The sequence below is a fragment of the Penicillium psychrofluorescens genome, assembly GCF_964197705.1.
Source record: "Penicillium psychrofluorescens genome assembly, chromosome: 5".
NCBI lineage: Eukaryota > Fungi > Ascomycota > Eurotiomycetes > Eurotiales > Aspergillaceae > Penicillium > Penicillium psychrofluorescens.
This window is the reverse complement of record NC_133443.1, coordinates 462,765-486,861: the sequence shown is the minus strand read 5'-3', so window position 1 is coordinate 486,861 and position 24,097 is coordinate 462,765. Positions and strand designations below refer to the sequence as shown.

Sequence of the window (24,097 nt, the reverse complement as noted above, 5' to 3'; positions counted from 1 at the left end):
AACCTCGTTTGGAAAGACGGGAAATGAAAATCATGCGTGATGTTTTTCTCATTTTGATATCCCATCTACCCTTCTAACTATCTGTAGAATGGGTTTGATCTCTATGATATCTGGATCTGCACAAGATTTCAAATTGGTGGCCGATTATGTTCCTTGCTATCTACCCCAATCCACTCGGTTCTAGTGATCGATAGGTCTTTCGATTCTATTCTAAAGCATACGGACGTAATATATGGGTAGTAAATTGAACCCGCTGATGCAAAAACATTATGCGAGCAAAGAGTGTTCTTCTTATCCAATCTGCTACTTCGATGCTCATGCGAAATGCCACGTCCAGTCATAATAATGCAATGCAAGAGAAAGCAAACCGCTCTCCAGGCCCAGCCAAACTGTTCCCCCTACCTAACAAGATCCCACTCAGCAATAAACGACCACCCCATAGAAGTCTTCCCAACAGAGGACAGGTACTCCTCGGCCGAGATACCACGGACATTATCATTATTCCCCAGTTTAGTCAAGAAAGCCAGCCCCAGCTTCTGGCCCGGCGCGCCGAGCATGCGCACATCCGGAACATCGACGTACCAGTATTCGCCGCCGCCTGCGGGGCCCGAGCCCGGGACGTGCGTGAACGGGAGACTTTCGTCCTTGCGTCCGTCCACGCCGTGGATCGACAGCATGTATAGGTACGGTACAAGGTGGGTATGGTGTGCGAGGGTCCAGTGCGGGCAGAGAAGACCGAATTGGAAGCGGATGGGGCTTTGGGTGTTGGTTATGGAAATTTGACGGGCTGCGGGACGGAAGGTGCGTCGGCCGATGGTTTCTTTTGCGGCTGGCCCGTAGATGAGGAGGGGCTCGACGTCATCTGGCTTTTCGTGGTTGAAGGTAATGTATTCCTCCCAGCTAATGCTGGGACGCCCGTCATCGCGGAAGAAATGGTCTTTGTTCGAGGGGAAGTGGCGCAGGCCGAATTCGTCGTTCGTCATGTAGAACATAGATGGCTCGAATCGTTTCGTGAATGGCTTGTCCTTACCCGAGACCGCGCCGGCGCCCCAGCATGAGTCCAGCAGCTTCCATTTCCCGCCGTCGATCTTGACGGCGTTCCAGGCGTGGTTGCCGTCGAACGGCGGAAGTGGGGAACCGGGTACAGGGGCTGTGTGGCCGAATCCTTTTCCGTGACCGGTGACGACTAGGGCTTCTAGCCCTGCATTCATGGCTAGTGCAGCGAACAGTCCTGCGTAGCCTTCGCAAACTGCCAGGCCCTTGGCCAGAGTCTCGGCCGATGTCTGACGTTTCACGCAGTTGTTGAAAAGGGCATACACATCGTACGCAATATTGTGGTGTAGCCAGGTAAATATCGCTCTGGCCTTGTCGGTCAAGGACGGGAAGGGCGCAGTCAGTTCATTTGCTAGCCACGCCAGATCCTGCGTCGGAAGAGATTGGCGCGGATACTGAGCTGCATGTTCATCTGGGCCTGTGAAATCCCGGCATAATAGGCATTCCGTCTCTGAGGAGGCGGCAGCAACTGGCAGGCTTGCTGGGGATGATGGAATTGAACCGTAAGACTGTGGCTTTGTTCCTTGAATCTTGGAAAGATCTGGGCGAGTAGAGTGAGGGATCGGTGGGGGCACTCCATTTGAAGATGTGCTGTTCGGTCTCGGTGGCGGCCGCGGGTTGTTGAACCCAGACTGACGAATATCCTTGATACTGGCTTGAGACGGGGGAGGAAGTCTCCGGGCCGGTAAGCTAGGTCTTGAGTCATCCGTTCCTCCGTTAGCTGTTTGTGTTTCCCCTACAGGCGAAGGACGTCGCGGCAGTCGAGGCGCCGGCGCTTCTTCGGTCCGTGGTAGACCTTGAGACGGGCGAGAGGGAAGACGGGGACGAGCAGGGGAAGACTCTCTGGCTTCTGCTTGTTTGCTGGAAGGCAAGCCAAACTTTGAACTTAAACTGCTGCTGATACTGCTCATACTAGACTTGCTCTTGGGCCTCGCCGGAGGGGGCATGACAAAGCCATTGGTGTCCTCTGTCTTTTCCCGCTTGGGAGGCAATGGCGGCAACGCAGACTCGCCCCATGCTGGAGCCTTGACTCGACTGCTGGTGGCAGTCGAGTTAACAGAAGTTGACGATGTCCTGCGCCCGACTGTCGATGCTGTTGATAAGGATGTATCAGACGTGACCGACTCGAACGACGGTCTCCGGGGCTGGTCCGTGGGACGGCGCGCGGGCAGCGCGGGACGAGACGCCGGACGAGCAGGAGTTGGAGGAGGTTCATTCCCGGATTTGCGTGTCGGCAAGGGCGGCGGGGGTTTCTTAGGCTTCAGGTCCGGCGTCGGGGATTTCGCGGATCTCGTCGTCGAGGGCGGCGGCAGGAGTGGCCATGGCGCCTTTGCGGCAGCAGGTTCATTTCCAATAGACGGCTGATCCAAAACCGAGCCGGTCACGTTGTATGCGGGCGGGTTGTTGGCCGATCTGCTTCGCTCGGTGGTCGCAGGCCGGAAGATCGATTGTTCAGGGCCGGACGCGGGATGGGCCTGCTGTGCCAGTTTCAGGGCGGCGATTCGCTCCTGGATGGAGCCCAGCTGCGGCTCTTCCGTTGCCATACTGGCTGGTCGACTCACTGATACCGAGATGAGTCTCGAGGAGAAGACCGATGGCAGAAAGAGGGAGACGGTAGCACTGTTCGCCGCTTCAGCAAGCAAGCTGGGGCTTGGCGAGACGCGGGGCGAAACACAGCCGCGTGAAGGGGCCAAAGTGGTAGGCTCGTCGCCACTGAGAGTCCCCGACCACACGTATTATTATTGAGAAAATTGAATCAAGAACGACTACCATCAAATCACGGACAAGGTTGGATAAACACTCGAGGATCAAATCAAGAGAGCAGGATTTCAGTCCCCACCAACCGGGCTGAACCACGGATCTGAGCCAGGCACATTTACGACCACAATAACTACCGAAGTGCGATTTCCAGTTGATTGCTTGACTGTTCTCTCGGTCGAACTCCAGAACGCCTGGGACGACAGAAGAGAAGAAGGGTAAATACGTCCACATATGGATGCACGGACAAAGAAAATAGGGTACACAGGGAAGAAAAAAGAGAAAAAGGGCCAGATCCCAACAGGCCCGGACAGATGCGGTAGAGGACAGTGACAGACAAAAGAAAAGAACATCACGTCATCCCAATGTACATAATCGTCAGAAGAGCGGCCCTACACGGACTTGTAGAGCAGCAGGGGCTCGCCCACATTCTCGATCTCGGGAATAGTACACTTGAGATCAAAGGCCTTGGCAAGGACGATTTTGAAGATCTGGGATGTGTGAGCGAACGACGCAACAGAAAGATGGGGTCAGACACACCTTCTGGACATTGATGCTGTGGCTGGTGCTGCTGAAGATCAGACTGGCCTTCATGGCTTTGGCAAATCGTTTGGCCTGGAACGGTCAGCGAACGGAGTCGGTGTAGTCACCAGTTTCATGTACCTGGATGGAAATCTCCTCTTGGTCCTCCCGAGGGAAGTTGACAAAGTGATCGTACTTGGTGCCGATCAAGAACGGAATCGCGGTCTTGTTGAACCCCCGGCCCTGGCGATACCACTCCTTGATCGAGTTCAGCGTGCTCTTGCGCGTCAGGTCAAACATGAACAGAATCGCGACGGCGTCGTTGCACACGAGGGGCAACATGTTGACGAATTCGCGCTGGCCACCAAGATCCCAGATGGAAAAGGTGATTTCGGTGTTGCGGATGGAGATGGTCTTTTCCATAAAATTGACACCTGCAGAACGGTTAAACATCGCACGGCATCTTCCCGGACCAAATCACGCACCTAGAGTCTGGATGTAGTCCTCGTCCCAGCTGCCTTCCACATATTTGACCATCAGACTGGTCTTGCCAATCTGAGCATCGCCGACCATGCCAACCTTGATCACCACGCTATTCTTCGATGCCTGCGAGGCCTGTCGCTGGCTGGGGTCCGCTGACTGAGGCTGAGAAACGCTGAGCCGTTCCGGACCACTGGATAATCCAGAGCCGGGACGAGATGTAGAATGGAGTTGAGGCTGTGCAGTAAGAGAGGGAGAGGAGGCCATGCGTGTCGACGGGTCGGTTTCTTGTGCCGCGTACTCGGGAGCGGAGTGGCGGAAATCGGTGGATTGGGAGCGGTAGTGTGCTTTGGAGTCGCTGTTGTAGCCATTGTTGGCGCTCACATTTTCGATCGTTTGTTCCCCCGAGGTCACTCCGGCGTTGAGATTGACCGGCGCAGGCTGCTCCATTGGCGATTCGGACGAGAGTTGCTCGGATGGCTGCATCTCGGGGACATGTTGCGAGGGCTCCGCAACCGCAGGAGTCTTATAATCAGGCTGCTGCGGCGCGTCCATATCGAAGATCGTCGAAGTAGGGTGTGTCGGGGATGGTGCTGCCTCGCTGTCGCAGGCCCGTCAGTCAGTATCAAGACTCACCATGATGGGAGTGGAAAGCGGAGGAGATGACGTACCAGTCTCAACAGTCACCACTCAAAGAGAGCCTCAGCAACAACACATGCAACGGAGGACTGTTCGAATTGCTCGTCGAGACTGGAAGCAAGTGGTCGAGTCGCGGGGAGATCAGGTACCGAGTATGACGGAGTTTGAGGGTGAAACCTCCAGATTGACAAGGAGGGAAAAGGATGGAAGGTGGCCAACGGACGGACAGAGGAAAGAAGAGGGAGAGATCACGATGATAACCACGACCGCAATACTCCAGGACCAAACGAAAAGAGCAAACAAAGGCACCCGTTCAGCTTGACCCGATCCAAGGGTGGGCACGACTGGCCCTAGGCCCCGATAGGCTTAGCGTCCTCTCTCCCGAAAACCCGCGCAAAAAAAAAGTTCTTATCGGACATTCACTATTCACTACCTCTACCACATTTCTTTGCTTGCTCCGGAGGGATAGTCCACCACTATGTCTAAGAGAGCGGCGGATGCTGCCGACGAGCACTCCTCGGCCCTCAAGGCGGGCGGGCGCCCAATTGCAGACGCTCCCCCAGACGAGGTGGGGGAGTTCGAGGACGAGTTCGAGGATGAGTTCGAGAGCGAGGACGAGATCTTGGAGGCCGGTGTCGACGGTCGGCCAGATGCCGAGCGCGAGGAGGAAGAGAAGGGTATGTGGGCCAATTCAATTGCTGGTGAAATCTCACACTGACTCGACCCTGCAGAGGCCATGGACGTCGATAAGCAGACCTTTATTCCTGGCCGGACAAAACTGGGCCCTGGCGAGACGCTCTCCCCCGACCCCTCGACCTACGATATGCTACACACCCTGAGCACGCCATGGCCGTGTCTGTCCTTCGACATCGTTCGCGATCGCCTCGGTGATAACCGCAAGACATACCCCGCGACGGTCTACGCGGTCACCGGCACACAAGCAGAGGGCGGCCGGGCAAAGGACAACGAGCTGATGGTGCTGAAGATGAGCGGACTGAGCAGGATGGAGAAGGAGGGCGAAGACTCTGACAGCGATTCGGACTCGGACGACGACATGGGCGAGCCCATTCTCGAGCACAAATCCATCCCGCTGGGGTCAACGACCAACCGCATTCGCTCACACCAGACACCCTCGCAGTCGGGGGACTACTCCAAACCGCCGCAGACCCTGACCGCTACTATGCTCGAGAACTCGCAGGTCTTGATCCACGATGTTACTGCTCACCTCACCAGCTTTGACGTCCCCGGTACCGTCCTCCCTCCTTCCGCATCCAAACCTCTTTCTACGCTCCGGATGCACAAAGCCGAGGGATACGCCCTGGATTGGTCTCCACTGCAGCCGCTGGGTAAGCTATTGACCGGCGACAATGACGGATTGATCTATGTCACCACTCGCACCGAGGGCGGCGGCTGGGTGACCGACACCCGGCCATTCACGGCCCACACCTCCTCCGTAGAGGAACTGCAGTGGTCTCCGAACGAGCGGAACGTCTTTTCGTCTGCAAGCAGCGACGGCAGTGTGAAGGTGTGGGATGTGCGGTCCAAGTCGCGCAAACCCGCCGTCGACGTGCAAGTATCCAAGACGGATGTCAACGTGATGAGCTGGTCCAACCAGACCTTCCACCTGCTGGCAACGGGCGCGGACGACGGTCAATGGGCCGTCTGGGACTTGAGACATTGGAAGCCCAACGCCGCGGGCCAGATTACCTCGCAGGCGGTCGCCTCGTTTGACTTCCACAAGGAGCCCGTCACCAGCATTGAATGGCACCCGTCGGACGACAGTGTCGTCGCCGTGGGCTCGGCGGATAACACGGTCACGCTGTGGGATCTGGCCGTGGAGCTGGACGATGAGGAGAGCCGGCAAGTGGCCATGGCCGACATTCCGTCGCAGCTGCTGTTCGTGCATTATATGGAGTCCGTCAAGGAGGTCCACTGGCAGGCCCAGATGCCGGGTACGCTGATGGCGACCGGCGGCAATGGATTCAGGTATGTATCCCCCCGTATATGGGCGTGGGCGAATGCTAATCAGTTCTGTGATGCAGTGTCTTCAAGACCATCAGTGTCTAAACCAGCACCGAGGGGAATTTACGTGCCATGCCCTTTCAATATACCATACTTGAGCTCTTGCTTGTCAATACCATATGTCGCCGGCCGTGCGAGATGCCACGTCTACGGCCAAAAGATCTTGTCCTTTCTTCCAGGGCGGAAAGACCTCGCGTACTTGGAAAATAAAATATCGTATCAAGCCTTTATTGGACTCTGTTTGTTTGTTGCATGAGAGTGGCCATTGTGAGTAGACCATAAGAGGTCAGTCCGAACCGAGGACCACTCTTTCTCAATAGCACGTCAATGAAGATTCTACAATAGCGGATCGAGCGAGAGAAGATAATAACAGAGTGCATTATCATTCTGGGCCCCCCTCAGCAGTGAACCGCCTACCCTCCTACAGATCCCACCCCTACCCAGAAGAAGAACACCAGTACACAATCCCTATGCTCCAACCAACCATCCATCCATCCATCCACAGTCAATCCGGCCGACGTCCACGACGTGCGAAATGACATCAGGCATTAATTCCGCCCGCTAGCTCATCGCCGAGGTCGCCAGCGCCAGTGATGGAGAGCCAGGTGGGGGAGGGGCAATCCAGCTGCCCAGAGCAGCCTAGTGCCGTGGACATTGATGTGCAAGTGCTGCACGCCCAGACATGTAACTACACCATGGGTACAGGGATGCCGCAGCGCGCAAAATGTTTCACAAACCACTGTCTGGTTTGGGCTAGTCAGTTCAAGGAACCAGCGCCCGTTGGTGGCAGATCGTGTTGTGCATGGCTGGATGGGGAGCTTGGTCTCACTTTACTCTCACTCGGTGAAGATCCTCGAAGGATAGTCGTGGATGTCGGGATTGTGGCTCTTTCTTCTGCAGGTTCTTAGCTAATTAGTAGTCTGTGGCGAGTAAGTCGCGGTGCGCTCATTTGTTGACCAATACATACTTTGGTATTGATGGCGCTCTCCGCGGTGGCCGCTAGCCAGTATGACCTGCATCGGATGGATGGATTCGCATCGCGGCCGAATAATTCCCGACCTTCAACAGGCATATGCATCGTGCTCTTTCTGGTGGCGTTTAGACTCGCAGGTAGCACGAATACTAAGTGCTGGGGGACCGCCGTGGCACCGGCTGGGAAGATGTTTCGTTGAGCGGTTGATCGATCTATACCTCCTCATTGGAGTCGGTACCTCTGCTGGTTCTCCGCCATGCATCCTGCTGGCACCGATTGATTGATTGCATTATCTACGCAAGGTACCAGGGAGGCAGGGCCGCGCAGCCGCTTCTCTACACCCCGTCCCAAAGCGTGCTTTTCTCACCGGTGTAATCGAACAATACGGCTAATGCACGAGCCAGCGGCGGGCGCATCATCACATCAGATCTGGGCTGCACTACTGCGCTGTCCCCGTGACCAGAGCTTCAGAGTAGTGGCCAATTCCGGATAACAGGCTAAACGGTTGCTGGATTCGGCTATCCTCCGGCGACTCTCTGCCGGTGCGTGGATGATAGATGCGTGCTCTGCTAGGCTATGTCGCCATGATTATTGTGGATCGTGTCTTACATACTACCTCTTCTTATCTTAACACTGTGAGAACCCGACCCAGAACCAGATAAGACGGTGGAACCAAAGCGCGTGCTAATAATAAATTCTTCAAGTCTGATCTTAGCGCCCACATCCCTCCTTCGCACGAAGAGAGAAAACAAGCACAGCTCGCCACCACTGCCTCTGTGGCTTTTGTAGATCCGCTTGTAATTGGCGGTCCACCCATCCTGGCTGCTTGGACTGTAGGTAACTTTCTGGATCGCCGACAGACCGGGTCTGGGACTGGGACTGGGGGCCATCCATGACATCGGAGCTATGTGCGCGGGCCCAAGCTCCGGGTCTACCCTCATTGGGAGTTAGTCTGCTGGACTGTAGCATTGTTATTGTGGCTTGTTGCCTATCCACCCCCCCCCTGTCTTGTCGATGCCAATGACTTAGTGAGCTTAGTGCAACGCATTATTATCCCGGCCCCCACGCCCTTGCCGTGGGCCAGGGCGAGACTGATTGGCGCTTCGACCCGACATCACATACTTACTCGATAGTCCATTCTCCGTCAATTGTGCTTTGATGTGCATCCACTAATACGGATTTAGCTTTCGTGGACATGTCTGCTTTTTGAGCTTGGATCTGGGAATATTGATGGCGTCTGTTCCGGCCCTCGACTCGAGGCCGGGCACCGACCGATCGACCGTGTGGCGCGGAGGATGCTGTCATGCAACCCGACGGTAATCCTCTGCGCGGCAAGAGTCCTGCCGGGCGTTCCAGTCACTCGTCTAGGGTTCTGCCTGAAGGATGCCGCACAGAGGTGTCGGCGGATCGACCTGGTCCGTGCTGGCCAGTGACAAGGGGGGCCTTTCAGGATTGAGTTGAGATAATGCTTCGTCGCGGTGGGCCTGGTGCGTCATGAGGGATCCTGGAGCCGCAAGAAGACGTCGCATTCATATCCGGCAGCTCTAGGAGATCAGAGCCCAATGGTGAGCCAATTCGGGAGTGCCTAGTTACCTCCGTAGCTCTGCGCAAGTGTCCTGCACTGCCCCCCCCGGGGATCTTTTTTGCCCTGTGCGACTCCGGAGAATTAGAATTCTCCTATGTACTTTGCCGCCTGTTCGACGTAAGTGGCACAGACGATTGCCCCCGTTGGGACTCGGGGCGGGTAGTTTGTATCAGAATAACAATGCACACTCTGATTCCTCAACCCCGGACCTACGTCGGCAGAATTCTGGCCAGTGGCTTGCTAGGGGACACGCGGGAAGAAGGCCAGCCGAGCGGCCTGCCTACTCTGGCGGCCTCTAGCACCGTTTCATTTGTCGCTGCTCGGGGTCACCTGCAGGCGCTAGAGTCTGCAAACGAGACGTCTGTGCGGCGGTAGGAAAGTCGTGGATCGTCGGCGTAACCTCCGATCCAGCCGCATCGAACAGCACGACGGGTCGGCTTCTCGCCAATTAGTCGACTCGAATCCGATGCCCATCCGGACTACGAAAGTCAACCGGCGGGCGACAACGTGCGCAGGGCCCACTCTTGTCTGGACCAGTTTCTGGAAGACCACGGGCAAGTCTGGGGTTGATCGGGATTGGGGTACGTTGGATGTCCTGTTCTATTCTCGACGGTCGCCACCACCCAACCACCAATACACCAACCCCGGTGCCATGTGGACGGACTGACCCAGTCCTGCCTGAGGGAGTTCCGGAGTCCAGGACAATCCCCAGACTCTCCCCCACAAAATTAATGGCGCATAGGGGAATCAGGCCTGCGGATCCATCCGCCACATTACAGTATGTACCTGGTCACAGCATCCGGCAACCATTATCCATGGACCACCGCGTATCGGAACCCCAGAAGCGAACAAGCCGCGAGGCTGACCCACGACGATCTTGTCTGAAACCATCTGTCACGAGGTGTGTGGTGCCCGTATTATACGGGTGTGTTTCGCGCCTGACGAGAGAGACGGAAGAAATGGTCGGCCTCACGACTCGAGGGGACTCTGGGAGAGAAACGCGAAGTACTCCCCGCATCGTATCCTGTAGTCTTGTCTTCGTCTCCCCTTCTTCCTCGCCGCTGGAACTCCCCCGATCCCCCCGGAGTCCAGTAACCGGGGGCCTATCCTCGCAGCCAATCACCCACCGCCCCGAACCAGCCCCAGGAGCTGGTGGGCTGCCCGTGCGTGTCCATAAGATTCAGCTACGCCGCATCCGGTAAGACCCTGGCCCATCCACGCACCACCATTGGCCAGGCCATGCTCCAGCCGTCTTCTGGCTCCACTACGCGGCGCCGTATCGATACCGTCACGCCCCGAGCGTGGAGCGTGGCGGTTGATATACCTCGCCGTGACCCGCCCCGTGCTGACTGGCTGGTCCGGGCGCAGGTATCCCCAGAGTACCCGGCCTGCACTAATCGCCACTGCCGATACGGTCTACACCCACGGCTCCCTGTTGTTGGTTACAGTTGAGGGTTTAGTGAGCAAGTTGGTGAGGGCCATGCCATCCAGCTCTCTGGCGCTAGCAAGAGGCAAACTGCTCGGAACCTCAACTTCCTCTTTCCTTTCTTTCTTCTCCCACCCCATCCTCCTTCCTTTCTCTCGTCCCTTCCCCCTATCTCCTCGCCCTGGTATCTGGTCCTCGGCGTATCGTCTTATCTACAATTCACTCCGCTATCGCTTGTCTCTCCCTCGGCTATCTCCGGCTTATCCAGCGCTCGAATGCTTGCAGGTCGGACCATTCGGGTGTGGTGATTGAGTTTATATCAGGGAAGGCCGTTCTAGCTTCTCTGTCCCAGTAAGTATTTGCTGTTCGCCTGCTGGCTCCCCGACCTTCCCGGCCTCGTGGATTGATGGATGGATGGATGTCCCTGACATTAGCCAGGCACCCTCGTGTTCATTCCCCTCCCTCCCCTCAAATCTCCAAATCCCCAACCACTGCTCCTTTGATCCCCCCCCCAAAATACACCCCAACACAAAGGCATCAGGTCCTCTCTTCCTGTTAGAACGGCTTCTCAAATTTGGGTGGGTGCCCGTCCATTGCCACCAGTCCCCCTTCCTTTACTTTCCCCTGATCGCCTGGCCCGGTACCCTGGGTCGGGCCAACGATGCCGGTCTCGATCAGACAAGAACCATGCTGACTTGATGTCATTCCCGTCACGCCGCAGTCGTCGATGCGCCATTTGACTGTGTAACTGTACTCACCGCTTCGACCCAACGCCGTTCCTTTGCATTCGTCCATCATTTGAACGACCGCCTCGGCCAGCCAGTCTCTTAACTTCTGGGCCGAGTGAAATAAACAATTAGGATGCTCTTGGACGATATGGTCGGTCAGGAGTTGAACCATACTCACAAAGTTCGAGACCTCGCCAGTATCAAGGAAATCCCCGGAAATATGCCTGGTGAGTATGACCCGACGCGCCTCTTCCCACACCACAATCTTAATACCGCCTTCGCAGCCTCTACCAAGGACAATAAGAAACAGGCCGAACCCAACGGCGCCAATGGGAACATCCCGCCTCCCAAGACAGACAAGCCACGCCCCCATGTGTGTACCACGTGTGGCCGCTCCTTTGCGCGGCTCGAGCATCTCAAGCGCCACGAGCGCTCGCATACCAAGGAGAAGCCCTTCGAGTGCCCTGATTGCGCACGATGCTTTGCCCGTCGGGACCTGCTCCTTCGTCACCAGCAGAAGCTGCACATGACCACGACGCCGTCGTCGCGTCCGAGAAATGGCCGTCGCGAGAGCACTGGTGCCGCGTCCAATGCCAACCGGGTTCGCAAGAATTCCATTGTCAACAACTCGTCGTCAATGCGGCCCCGGGCCAACACCATCAGCCATGTTGATGCTGCCGCTATGGGGATGGGTCATCCCGGCAACCAGCAGCGGCAACCGGGTCATGGGTATCACCCCAGCATCGGGTCTGCCTCTGTTAGCTCCAGTGTGGACTACAATGGCTACAGCTCTGGACATCCACCTATGAATGGCCTGACAAAGCTCGAGACGTCTGGCCTCCCCATGGACATGTCTGGCGGCCTGCGGACAGCCCCCGTCTATGGCAGCTTCGACATGGGAATGGATGGTATGCTCATGGGTCATGGCAGTACGATCAACCCGGCGCAGCTGCACTTCGCAGGCTCTCCGCAGGGATTTGGCAACGACTCTCCCACTTCTCCCTTTGGTCACCATGCTCACGGCATGCATCCAGCCACGGACCACATGATGGACGAGGAGATGCACTACGATTGGATGAACGGCCTCGACGCGGCCATGGCGCTGGGCAATGGGAACGACTCGGTTATTGACGAGTCGTCTCCGTCGGCGATGAGCACGGGGAGCCAGAGCGGAGTCAGCGAGGCCATGCTCGAGGGCTCGAACCGCATCCCCATCTCCAATGGCTGGCATAACCCGTTTCCCGCTCACGCCTCCGCCGCGGCCAACCAGTTTTCCATTGACTTTTCCCCGACGGCATTGAATGAATTGGGAATCCCCCCGGAGACGGTGTCGCCCAAGTCCCTGATGGCCCAGAATAATCCCTTTGGTGAGACATATGCCACACCCCCTTCCATGACGTCGGTCGGCCAGCCCATCGTGGGAGGACATTCGCAGAGTATGTTTTCATCCTCAATGGCAACAAGCGGTGAACCTAATCCTCTCAACGTGGCTTTCCCGAATAGTGCCCTACGAAGTCAACATTCCCCCGCATCAACGGATACATTTACAGACTCCACACGACAGGCTCTATTAGCGAGCATGTCGCAACCCACTGGCTTCAATCATCGCAAGTATTCTCAGCCCGCAAGTGGTCTTCTGAACAGTCGTGAGCTTTTCGCCCGCTCCGCTGGCTTCAACGGTACCGGTCAGTTACCCAGCACCTCGGACATGCAACGATATATCTCCGCCTACATCATCTACTTCCACCCCCACTCGCCTTTCCTCCATATCCCGACCCTCAACTTCCAGGCTCCCGAGTACACCAGCAACCTCCGCACGCCCAGCGGACACCTGAATCTCAGCTCCACCGGCGTCGCCGGAGGCGGCGGCTGTCTGATTCTGTCCATGGCGGCCATTGGCGCGCTGTACGAGTACGAAACTACCGCGTCCAAGGATCTGTTCGAGGCTGCCAAGAAGATGATACAGTTATACCTCGAGGAGCGCCGCAAGGCCGACATGTCTGCTGCTCTCAGCAGTCGTTCAAACTCGGCTCGCGACAACTCCGTCCACAATACCCCACTATGGCTGGTGCAGGCAATGCTGTTGAACGTCATCTATGGCCACACCTGTGGCGACAAGACATCGGCTGATATCGCCAGCACGCACTGCGCCGCGCTGGTGAGTTTGGCTCGCGCAGCCGAGTTGACACACCACCTGGACCCCAAGAGTCTACCACAAGATCACCTGAGCGCTGGGTTGAACGGGTTGCAACAGCAGGCTTCGGGGGAGAACAGTTCGGATAATTGGATGTCATCATCATTTAGCCAACCAAAGGAGAGACGGGACTGGTTGAATTGGAAAGTTGTTGAAGAACGAAAACGTACCCTCTATGCGATTTTTGTTCTTTCCAGCTTTCTGGTTTCTGCGTACAATCACGCACCCGCCCTTACCAACTCCGAAATCCGGCTTGATCTCCCTTGCGGAGAAGACCTCTGGGCAGCCGAGTCGCCTCAGGCGTGGAGAAAGATGGGCGGACAGGCTGCTGCGAAAAAGGGCCTGTCTTTCTCGGCGGCCTTGACCTCCCTTTTGACCGCCAGCCAACGCGAGCAACAATCTCAATCTTCGAATCTGTTCTTCAGCGGAGGTACCCCCGACGATCTTTCCACCAGTGAAAATCGGCCCAGTACCTTCGGGTGTCTCGTTCTGATCTATTCGCTGCACAATTATATCTGGGAAACACGCCAACGGCATATGGGACGGCAATGGACGGCGCAAGAGACCGATGCCATGCAATCGCACATCGAGCCAGCGCTGCGCGCTTGGCAAGCGGCTTGGGCAAGTAATCCAGTTCACAGTCTGGAGCGCCCGAACCCATTCGGAGCCGGCCCATTATCCGCGGACAGCATTCCTCTCCTCGATCTTGCCTACGTGCGACTGTTTGTCAATCTCGGCCGCTGCAAGGAAGCATTCTGGCAGCGGGATTGGAACGGCATGGCAGACGAGCTTGCACGTGGCACAGAGGTCTTCCAGCAGGCAGACACAGACGGCAATACCACGGTAGATCCTTCAATCACTAGCACTCTCGATGCCCGACGGGACTCGATTGCAGACCTGGGCGTCGCGGGTCTGGAAATCTCCCAGACCCCAACACAAGAACAGCCCATGCAGTCCTTGTCCAGTGTCTACAAGACGGGCCAATCTAAGCGTGAAAAGCACCTGCGCAAGGCGGCCTTCTACGCCGCAGACTCGATCTCCATGTCCGACCGACTCGGTAACACCTACGCTGAGTTTTCGTCTCGGGAGCTTCCCATCCAATGCGCGATGTGTTCGTTCGACTGCGCACAGGTTCTGGCTGAGTGGATCACCACCGTCCAAGAACGGGTCGGGCCTTACCTTGGCATCCTGGGTCGTGACGACGCCGATCTCACTCAGGTTCCTGGTGTTATGCTGCTAGAAGAGGAAGATTGCAAGCTCGTGGATAAGATCAAGGAGATCTTGAACAGCATCGAGACGAAGATGCAGCGCCAAGTGCAGAATAGCAACTCCATGTCTGCCTTGATTGTCATGCAGCGTCTACCCAGCGTCGTGGAGGGAGGATATGGTTGTAAAATATTGATCGCCACAGCAAGTATCCTGGATCGAGCTGCTGTCTGGCCAGGTAGGCCTCTCCCCTCCCTCTCTTCCTGCAACCGTGTGCTGACGTTTTCGCCCAGTGACGAAACTAATGGCCCGCTCCCTTGAAGCCCAAGCAATGCGAATGAAAGAGCGCGCCGAGCACTCTGTGATGATGACCACCAACCAATAATGAAACATTTTCCCCCGTGTTTTCCCGCATGCCTGCGCAACGCGTTGTCTCCCATGTTTATGATGCACTTGAGAGTCCAGTCCCCTTTCTTTTCCCTTTTGACAAAACACTGTTTTCCCTTCGCTTCGATCTGTTCGATACCCCCTCTGGTCGGAATATGCCATAGAACGTTTTGTTTGCCATTTCTCCTCCCTACACGCCATCTCACCCTTTGGCCCTCTTATATATCCAACCTCCTCCTTCCTCCTTCACATACAAAACAGTGTTACCATTTATATGTTGTCATGGGAATATGTTTGATGTATCTTTGTGCCAGTTCCTATCGTTGTCATATTGAACCTCCTTACTACCTGAGAGTGTCGAGCCACCGCCACCTATCGACGGTGGTCACTGCTGACGACTTCTTGCTTACTTTGTGATGATTATCCTTTTTGTGCTCTATGCCAGTGGCTTGTTTTGACATTCTTTCTGTCAATAGGTCATGACTTTTTCAATTCTTGGGGGTTTTTTTTCTTGACGTCGCCTGTGCCGTGTTTAATTATGCAGATTAGTTCTTTTTACTTCATGTGAATATGATTCTTTATTTGAGGTCTCGTTCATTGTACACATTTCTTTCTAGATACGAATTTCAGCCTCGAATAATAGATCTGCAGCTGTATGTCTGTGATAGAGAAAAAGAAAGCGCCTATGTTTCCATTCCGAGGAATGCCCTATATGATTGATATACAAAGAACGAAAGAAAGAAACCAACTCCCAAAACCCCAACTCAACATCTTAGACCAGTAAGCGCTCAAACGAATACTTGCCCACCGCCTTGCGGCGCAGATACCCGATCTCACGACTAGACCGAGCCTTCACTTCGCCAGTAGACTTCTTCACCTTGGTGCGCTCGACCTCCGTCGAGGCAGCCTTCAGCGACAGCGGGAGCATCTTGCCACCAGCTTCACCGTCCAGACCGTCTTCACCTTCGCCAGGTCCAGTGAATACCATCACCTCGGCGCCGTTGATGTGCTCGTAGCGGACGAGTTGCGATGGGGTGGGGGTAGCGTTCTCGGCAGCATCGGTGTTCGTCAGGGCCTTGGAGTCCTTGGCTGTGCTCGTGCTGGCTACCGTGTTGGTGAACCGGAGGAACTCGCGCAGGATGCCTTTCAAGTAAGTTGCTTCCTCGACACCGGCCAGTGCGGCGGAGACTTCGGACTTCATGTCGGCGATTAGCTCCATTTCCTGACTGGCGGCTGCGCCGGTTTCTTCGTCGGACATCACGTCGTCTGTGCTGCTGGTGGGGAGGGCGGAGATCCAGCCCGAGGGACCAATGGCATCGACGGAGGCGGTGATCAGGTCGATGATTGTGTTCAGGGAGAGAGGAGGCGTGATCTGGTCGTGTGTTATGGGGGTTGGTGGGTTCTCGGTGAATCGGAAGGTGTGGCCGCCTGTGGCCAGGGAGAGACGCAGGTGGTGAACCAGGGCCATGAGTTCCATGCGGGACAGGGTGGCGCGCAGAGCTTGCACCACGGTGGACAATGGCTGCGAGTGGATCTTTTGGATTGCCGTGTTCAGGCCCTTGAAGATATCTTTCAGGGTTGCGGGCTCATCGCCCAGGTGTCGGGAGAGTTCTTGCGTCGGAGTTGACAGGTCGCCGTTTGTGAGGGCGCGCGCTGTATCTTCCAGAGTGGCGGAGTGGGACTGGGCTTTGTTGAGGAAGACTTTGAGGGAATATGCAAGGTCGTCGGATGTGAGCAGCACGGGACCATCGAGCACCTGGTTGATTTGTTTCAGCGACGGGTCAGAATCGAGCAGTGCCTGGATGAAAGATCCCTTCGGGAGTGGCTGGAGAATGCGAGGCTTGATGGCTCGGCGCAGAGCAACCTCGACATTGTCCATAGAGAGATGGCCCAGGCGGATCAGCCAGTCGCAGGTGGTCGGAGGCCAGATTGTGATGCGGAGCTGAGATGTTGAGAAAGATTTAATTCCAGCCGCGGTTGGTACATCCTTCGAACTGAATATTTTCGACAGAAGGAAAAGTGTTGCTTCTGGGTTGACATAAGTGCCTGATGCTGGCAAGGCCGGGCCGAAGTATGCGAGGACTGCCTTGTCAAACTTCTTTGCATCCTTCGAGTTGGTCGCATCAGCCACCGCTTTCGTAAACTGATTCCATTTCTCGACTTGCTCTGGAGATGTAAGCCGAAGAGATGCTAGATTCTCTGACTTGTGCTTCTTGGAGGTCGGATCCCATTCCGCGGCGGAAGAACCAATGCCCCTTCCAATTGCATCAATGAGAAAGCCATCCCTCGACCGCTTCAGCGAGGAGCCAGATATGTTTTGGGAAGAACTCAGGTCAAAGGCAATCATTGTGTTACCCTTGATAGCAACGGCGACTCCAAGTTTGGCAAAGAAGTTGATAAACGTCAAGGATCCCTGCCCGGTCGTCCCAGCACCCGACAAGACATCACCTGTCGCAATGCTGCGTTGGACCGACTGATACTGTGTGTCGTAGACAGCCACAATAGATTGACCGGCGGCGATCACAGACTGGGGAGAAATGCGCATAACCGAGGAGAAGTGCTCGTCGCCAAGAATGAATTGCGACGACACGGACGGGGAATATTGAGATAGATCAATATTCACAAACCCATGCTCAAATGACAGGTTCAACCCTGCGGAGCCAGAATGGAAGCTCCATTGCAGGTTGTTGCTGTTGGCTGTCTGCAGCCCATTGAGATTGGGGATGCTGATAGTCTGCAAATAACGCAGCTGTTGGCTTTCATCCAATCCCAAGGAGTCAGATTTAGAGGTTGCTGGAACGGAGAACATTTGCACGCGGACATCCTTAAGCGAGATTTGCTCCGCCCCGGTAGGGTGAGAGACCACCAGCAAGATAGACGGTTCATCGGTCCCGGAAGAGGTGAGATCACCCAGCGCCAGCGTCGCCAAATCCTGTCGTCTTTTGAACAACACCTTCTTCGCATCATCAAATTCTACCACGAAGCATGTGTGGACTTCATGAGTCGTGCAAGATTTTGCTATCTCACTATGCTGGACGCTCCATCGTTGGGTCTTGAGATCGGACGACAGTCGGCGTACTCGGCCATCTTTGTGAACAGCCAGAATGTCAAAAGGATCTGCTTTCTCCTCGTCTGCAGCAGAGGGTACGATTCCGACAAAGACGATGGGGCTCTTCGAATCCGTCACCGTGGCAGCCGAAGAAGAGATTGCCGGCGCAATCGAACCATTGCTACCAGTCTCCTCCACAAAGCACTTGATTTGATGCTCCGGCTTGCTAACAGCAGTATACGTCTGTCTTTTCACCGCCGACTGGTTCAAGAGCTTCCGGCGGACGGAACACGGCCGACAAGAGAAGGTCGACTGCGGCGGCACTGCATACGAGGTGACAAGCTTAGGGGTTTGAACCTAACCAAATTTTTCCATTAGCAAGGGGCAAAAAACCATAGACCGGGTGTGCGCACATTGTAGATGTTGACAGCCTCTCCATCGACCGCAACGGCGACTTCATAACGCTTGCGTTTCTTTGCATCGGCTAGACTGTAGACATCGCCGATACGGGTTTTTCCTGTGGCAGCATGAAGTGGACGAGGCAATTGTGCCAATACGGACGGTGCCTGCAGATCCATAGCTGGAGTCTCGTTTCCTTTGTCTGTGATTAAGTCGGTGAAGCCGCAAATCTTCATCCGCGCGGATAGAAAAAAATTCGGGTTTATGTCGGGCCGCCCACGATAACGCTAGTCCAGGACAGGATTAGTGCCAATCTGACGTAATCCACTTTAAGGCGACGCGCCTTTCGCGCGTTGGAGTTGGGACCGTGTTTGCATCGAGATCAAGAGCTGTATTCGGAGAGCCCTGCCCTACTTACTCCTCACCGTCTGAGTGTCACCTTCCCGCTCGCTCAGATGTTTCGATCTGACCTGGCCCTGACCCCCGGCTATCCTTAATGAGCAATCTTGTGTTCATCGTATGGATACCGTCGTCTCCAACCTACCGATGGCCATGGGTCCCGGCGAGCAGCGCGCCATTCATCCATTCTTTCAAAAAGGTAATAGTCACAGCATGCAGATATCTCAGTCTGAAGCTGATTGTTTTTAGAATTAGGATCAACAACGCCCGCCGAAATACCACGACACGAATCCGCGAACCCTGCATGTCCCCGCAACATCCCCTCGATTGACGCTCAAAATGCTGCTCAGAATGAGGGTGCAGTTACCAATGTTTCTGTCTCAAATGTTATTCAGGCGAATGCTTCGTCGGTGATCGCCCCGAAAGAAGACTTGAACGAGGGTCGACGGAAGAGAAGAAAGGTCGACACGAAACATGCAGCTGAACCCGAGAATATCAGTCAGTCGGCTTTATCATCGTGGCTGGGGCATAATGTGTCCTTCCAGGCCCAGCCATTGGCCTCGGAGTCACAATCTCAAGTGACCGGCACACCGGAAAATGGGCCCTCGCAGGAGGATCCCGCCCAGGCCGCTGGCCAGCGACGAAAGACGCTGAAAATCAATTCCAACGGGAAGCTACTGAGCTCCCCTGTGCGCAGTTCTTCTCGAGACTCCAAGAAGACAGGAGAGAAACGGGGGAAATTACGACGTGTGGAAAACAAACCCTTGGTTATAAAATACAGCATTGACAAGGATATGGGGCAATTGATCGATGACATACTAGCTGGTCGAAAAACTCAGCGCCCAGTACCGGAGCCTGTTCCTGTTCGCCCAGCAACTGTTGAAAGCAAACCTCTCAAGCCGACACACCCGTTTTTCGTCAAAAAGCCCACTCAGAGACATCAAGTCTCCAGCTCGGGCGACAGTACATCAGACACCCGCGATTCCTCTCAGCAGGAACCCCCAGAGCCGACGTCAACTCCTATCGTGGAGAGGAAACGAGTGCCGGGCTTCTCAATTAGCTCGGCCTCGACATTTGGGCGACGTGTCTCCAAATTTCCTGAGCTTGTTGATCCACTGTGGCCACCACGGGACTTTGTCCATATCAGAGATGGCGATGCGCTCACAAGCAACAATGATGTTCCACCTCTTGCTTCCAGCCAAGATCAGAAGAAGTCGAAAATGGCAGCTGTTCGTATCGCTGATGAGGAAAACTCATTTCTCGTCAGTACCAAGCAGGCACGGGAACAAGCCGAGCGGGCCCTCAAAAGTAACGCCACAAAAGACCCGGGTCTGTTGCGATTGCCCGACCGACAAGTTGCTAGCGGGCTCGTTCTCCAAGCAGCAATGGATAAACAGATGTCATGGCTGTGCTCGGATCCTCTTACCTCTTTTCCTCACCCCAATTGGTCTGCCAATCCAGCTATTTCCAAAGTTCGATCGGCGCTACTCTCGTCTAGGAGCGCCTTTGACCGGGGACAATACGAATCACAGCTCTGGGCTCACAAATATGCACCCCAAACAGCGAGTGAAGTTCTCCACGCTGGCCGTGAGGTACAGGTGCTTCGGGACTGGCTTCGCCTGCTGAAAATCACAGCTATCGACACGGGAAAACCAACAAAAGACGGCACGAAATCAAAAGCAAACGTTGACAAGAAACGGAAGAAGCGGCGCAAGCAGACGGAAAAGCTCGATGGTTTCATTGTTTCAAGCGACGAAGAGGCATCGGAGATGGACAATCTCTCTGGTTCTGATGATGAATTGGCGGGCGACGTCACAGTGTCTAAGACTGTCGTTCGTGCGGGTGATCTGGCTTTCGGTCTGCAACATGGAAGCGAGAAGGGCCGTCTCACCAATACGATTCTACTCAGCGGCCCTTCTGGTTGTGGCAAAACTGCTGCGGTGTACGCAGTCGCTAAAGAGCTGGACTTCGAAGTCTTTGAGCTCAACCCCGGGAGTCGCCGAAGTGCCAGAGATATGCTGGAGCGCGTCGGAGATATGACGCAAAACCATCTCGTTTATTTGCTGAATGACAACGACGAATCTTCTGTCAAGGTTCCCGCGTGCGATGATGAGGGCAAACAAAACAAGTTGATGAGCTTTTTCAAGGGTCCAAGTGGCAAGAAGACAAAGACTGCCGATAGTCCTGCTCAAGCAGGCCCAAAGTCCGATGCCGAGGCTAAACGCCCTCGAGAGCAGAAGCAGTCGCTGATCTTGCTTGAAGAAGCCGATTTGCTGTTTGAAGAGGATAAACAATTCTGGACTGGAGTCCACGCCCTCATCAGCCAGTCCCGACGGCCAATTGTTATCACATGCAACGATGAAAGCTTGATCCCTATCAAAGAACTGTCGTTGCATGCCATCTTGCGGCTGCGCACACTCCCCCCAGAACTTGCCGTGGACTACCTCCTTCTTATTGCGGCGAACGAGGGCCACATGCTGCAAAGACAGGCGGTGGAAAAGCTGCATGACGGTACCGGCAGAGACCTTCGTCGGTCGCTCATGGAGCTGAATTTCTGGTGTCAGATGGGCGTTGGCAGCGAGAAGGGAGGGTTGGATTGGTTCCTTCCCAAATCACCCCGGAGGGTTGACGTCGATCAGAGTGGTGATCAATCCCGAGTCATCAGTCTGAACACCTACGAGCCGTACATGGGCTGGTACAATCGTGATCTGTTTCTCAGCCACTCTCCTCTGGACAAGGAGACCGAAGCCCTGCGGAATATCTATCACTGGTGGGGACTCAACGTGCCGGATGCCGAAACAGTGACCGGTGTACATGATGTTGAGCATGCGCTTGTTCACCAGTGGCCAACTGCTTCAAAATCCTCCCAGCTTGATATGCTCACGCACGATGCGGACTACCTTGAAATGCGAAGTTCACTTGACATCCTGTCCTCTGGATGTTCTTTGGACATGACCAAGGTAAGTGTACTTTGATTATATACAACAAGAAATGCAACTAAAAATGCTTCAGGACGTCCTTGATATCTCCGCTCTGCCGCTTCCTGAGGGCCACCGCTCTAATTTTGTCGACAACTGGCCGCTGCTGCACGCTGACTTGCGGCCTGAATACACCTCGATGACCGAGGCCATTAGCACTTCATTCGGCGCATTGCTCGGCCAGGTCTTTCGGCCCCATGACCAGGGAGCCTTTGAACCAATACATGCGCTGCGTCTGGTGGGCAAGTTGACGGAGCCGTTCCGTCGTCAGCAAGTGCCTCCTTGTTCAGTTCCAGAGTTCCAACGAATCTTCGAAGCCATCATGCGAGCAAACTACACAATGCCCCAGCCCAGTTCGCGCCCGGCCCTGTCATTCGAGAACGGCCTTTCGCCTATCACCGAGGACCTCGCACCATATATCCGCAGTATCATGGTCTTCGACGGACGCTTAAAGGAATACCGAGATAGTTTGAACTCTGTCCTTTCACAGGAGAAGCGTGGACATGGTGAGAAACGAATGCGAACGACCCGAGCCAGTCGGGCTGCTCTGGAAGGAGGTGACAAGTCTTCGACGCGAAAAGAGAGATGGTTTCCCTCGGATACGAAGTACTTCTCTGTCATGGGGACCGGAAAGCCAGAGTGGCAAGATATCTTGTATCGACTCGGATATTTTCATGTGCAGGCTCCCCTGGACTCGACTGGAGGTAGCAGTGAGCATGTGTCGGATGACGAGAGACAAGATATTTGCTAGTAGAGAGGGGTGGATATCTTCTAGTAGCTTGGTTAACAATATATTAATGTACAAGATTTGTGATATGAACTGCTCCATCGTATGTAGGGCTTTTTCGTTCGTTGATCACCCGATGGGTTGTCAGGAGATCAGCGCCAACTTCCCAGTGAACCTAGAGGCAGTTTCTTGGCTTAATTTGAATGATGGATGTCTAAAGTTAACTATAAAGACCGCCGATGCTAAATGTATACGTAGTAAACAAAGGTCCTCCTCCCCGCCCACAACCAATGTAATGACCTATTCGGAGTCACTTTTCAGGCCATAAGACCCTTCTTCTAACTCTTTCGAATCCTCCGGAGTTTTTCCGTGACTAATATCGTCTTTCTCAAAGATCTTCGAGATCTCTTCCAGAGATTTTCCCTGTGTCTCAGGAAAGAAAAAGTAGACCAAGGATAGCGCAGCCACAAGACAACCTATATAAGCAATAAAATACTTCCATTGAAGAGCGTCAAATGCCACTGGATTGACGTATTGGTTGAAGAAGCACGCGATAGAGTCCGTGGTTAGTGCAATAGCCAGTCCCTTGGCTCGAAGTTGGAAGGGCAATATCTCAGCGGGGTAGGCGATGAACAAGGGCATATATGCAAAGTCGTAAGCTGCTGAAAATAGGAAGAGCATCGGTACAGCCGTGATGCCTGCCGCGAGCAAGTTCATCTCTGCAAATAGGCCCGCCATCGTCGTACTCGTTGACAAAAACACGAGCATCAAAGTTGTCGCACTCAGCCAGAGAATGCGTCGGCCGTATCGATCCGAGCTGCTCGCTCCGGCCACCGCAAATATCAAATTCCAAACCTGAAGGCTAATGTTGACAGCAGCTTGATGAGAAGCAGCACTTATCCCAACAGATAAGAGAATCGGAGCCAGGTAATATGAAATAACACCTATGAGTCAGATCATTAGTATTGAAGCCGCACAAAGGGGATCGAGATATGAAGTACCGTTTCCGGTCCATTCCTGCATAAAGCCCAAGAGGATGCATATTGCTAGGCGGTGTCTATCGCCCTTGGTTTTCAGGAACGCACTCCAGCGAGCGGCCGACTTCAGGTCTGCTTCAACCTCAATGCTCTTGCATATCTGGTCAAACTCCTCTTGAACAAGCCTGTCATCGACATCCCCATTTGCATGGTACCGTATGAGCATTTCCAATGCTTCCCCCTTCCGGTTCTTTGACACTAGCCACCTCGGACTCTCTGGCATAAACCAAAGGCCGACTAGCAGCAGGGAAGGGAAAAGCACTTCCAGTAGGCAGGGAATCCGCCATGACCAGCTATTTGTGAGTGATAATGTGGAGAATGCAATGCCAGCTGCCGTGATTGATCCGCAAAACCAAACTGCATTGTAAAGACCCGTTAAGGTCCGTCGCTGATGAGGATGTGCTGTTTCGGCAATCAATAGTGGTGCTGCTGTTTGCGAAAGACCGACACCCACTCCAGTCATTACTCGGGCACCGAAAAATACCCAGTGATGTTCAAATGCAACCTGTATAATGGATGCAGTGATGACGAAGAC

The 24,097-nt window shown here is 54.7% G+C and overlaps 6 protein-coding genes across 6 annotated transcripts; 3 read left to right on the top strand and 3 right to left on the bottom strand.

Moving 5' to 3' along the window:
• Positions 1-398: 398 nt before the first annotated feature.
• On the bottom strand, positions 399-2,597 carry PFLUO_LOCUS7451 (uncharacterized protein; the record flags this gene model as incomplete). Its single annotated transcript, XM_073785096.1, has 3 exons — positions 399-1,743; positions 1,794-1,914; positions 1,967-2,597. The coding sequence occupies 3 exons, from the start codon at positions 2,595-2,597 to the stop codon at positions 399-401; spliced, it is 2,097 nt and encodes a 698-aa protein (XP_073641486.1).
• Positions 2,598-3,203: 606 nt separating this feature from the next.
• Positions 3,204-4,368, bottom strand: PFLUO_LOCUS7450 (Ras GTPase tem1; the record flags this gene model as incomplete). Its single annotated transcript, XM_073785095.1, has 4 exons — positions 3,204-3,302; positions 3,352-3,426; positions 3,475-3,767; positions 3,819-4,368. 4 exons carry the CDS (start codon positions 4,366-4,368, stop codon positions 3,204-3,206), a joined length of 1,017 nt encoding a protein of 338 aa, XP_073641485.1.
• A 562-nt stretch (positions 4,369-4,930) lies between these two features.
• PFLUO_LOCUS7449 (Ribosome assembly protein rrb1) lies at positions 4,931-6,519 on the top strand (the record flags this gene model as incomplete). The annotated part of the gene is made up of 3 exons (XM_073785094.1): positions 4,931-5,129; positions 5,184-6,438; positions 6,495-6,519. The coding sequence occupies 3 exons, from the start codon at positions 4,931-4,933 to the stop codon at positions 6,517-6,519; spliced, it is 1,479 nt and encodes a 492-aa protein (XP_073641484.1).
• Positions 6,520-11,319: 4,800 nt separating this feature from the next.
• On the top strand, positions 11,320-14,971 carry PFLUO_LOCUS7448 (uncharacterized protein; the record flags this gene model as incomplete). Its single annotated transcript, XM_073785093.1, has 2 exons — positions 11,320-14,824; positions 14,880-14,971. 2 exons carry the CDS (start codon positions 11,320-11,322, stop codon positions 14,969-14,971), a joined length of 3,597 nt encoding a protein of 1,198 aa, XP_073641483.1.
• A 774-nt stretch (positions 14,972-15,745) lies between these two features.
• Positions 15,746-18,600, bottom strand: PFLUO_LOCUS7447 (uncharacterized protein; the record flags this gene model as incomplete). The annotated part of the gene is made up of 2 exons (XM_073785092.1): positions 15,746-18,379; positions 18,436-18,600. The coding sequence occupies 2 exons, from the start codon at positions 18,598-18,600 to the stop codon at positions 15,746-15,748; spliced, it is 2,799 nt and encodes a 932-aa protein (XP_073641482.1).
• Positions 18,601-18,940: 340 nt separating this feature from the next.
• Positions 18,941-22,549, top strand: PFLUO_LOCUS7446 (uncharacterized protein; the record flags this gene model as incomplete). The annotated part of the gene is made up of 3 exons (XM_073785091.1): positions 18,941-19,019; positions 19,070-21,780; positions 21,833-22,549. 3 exons carry the CDS (start codon positions 18,941-18,943, stop codon positions 22,547-22,549), a joined length of 3,507 nt encoding a protein of 1,168 aa, XP_073641481.1.
• Positions 22,550-24,097: the final 1,548 nt, after the last annotated feature.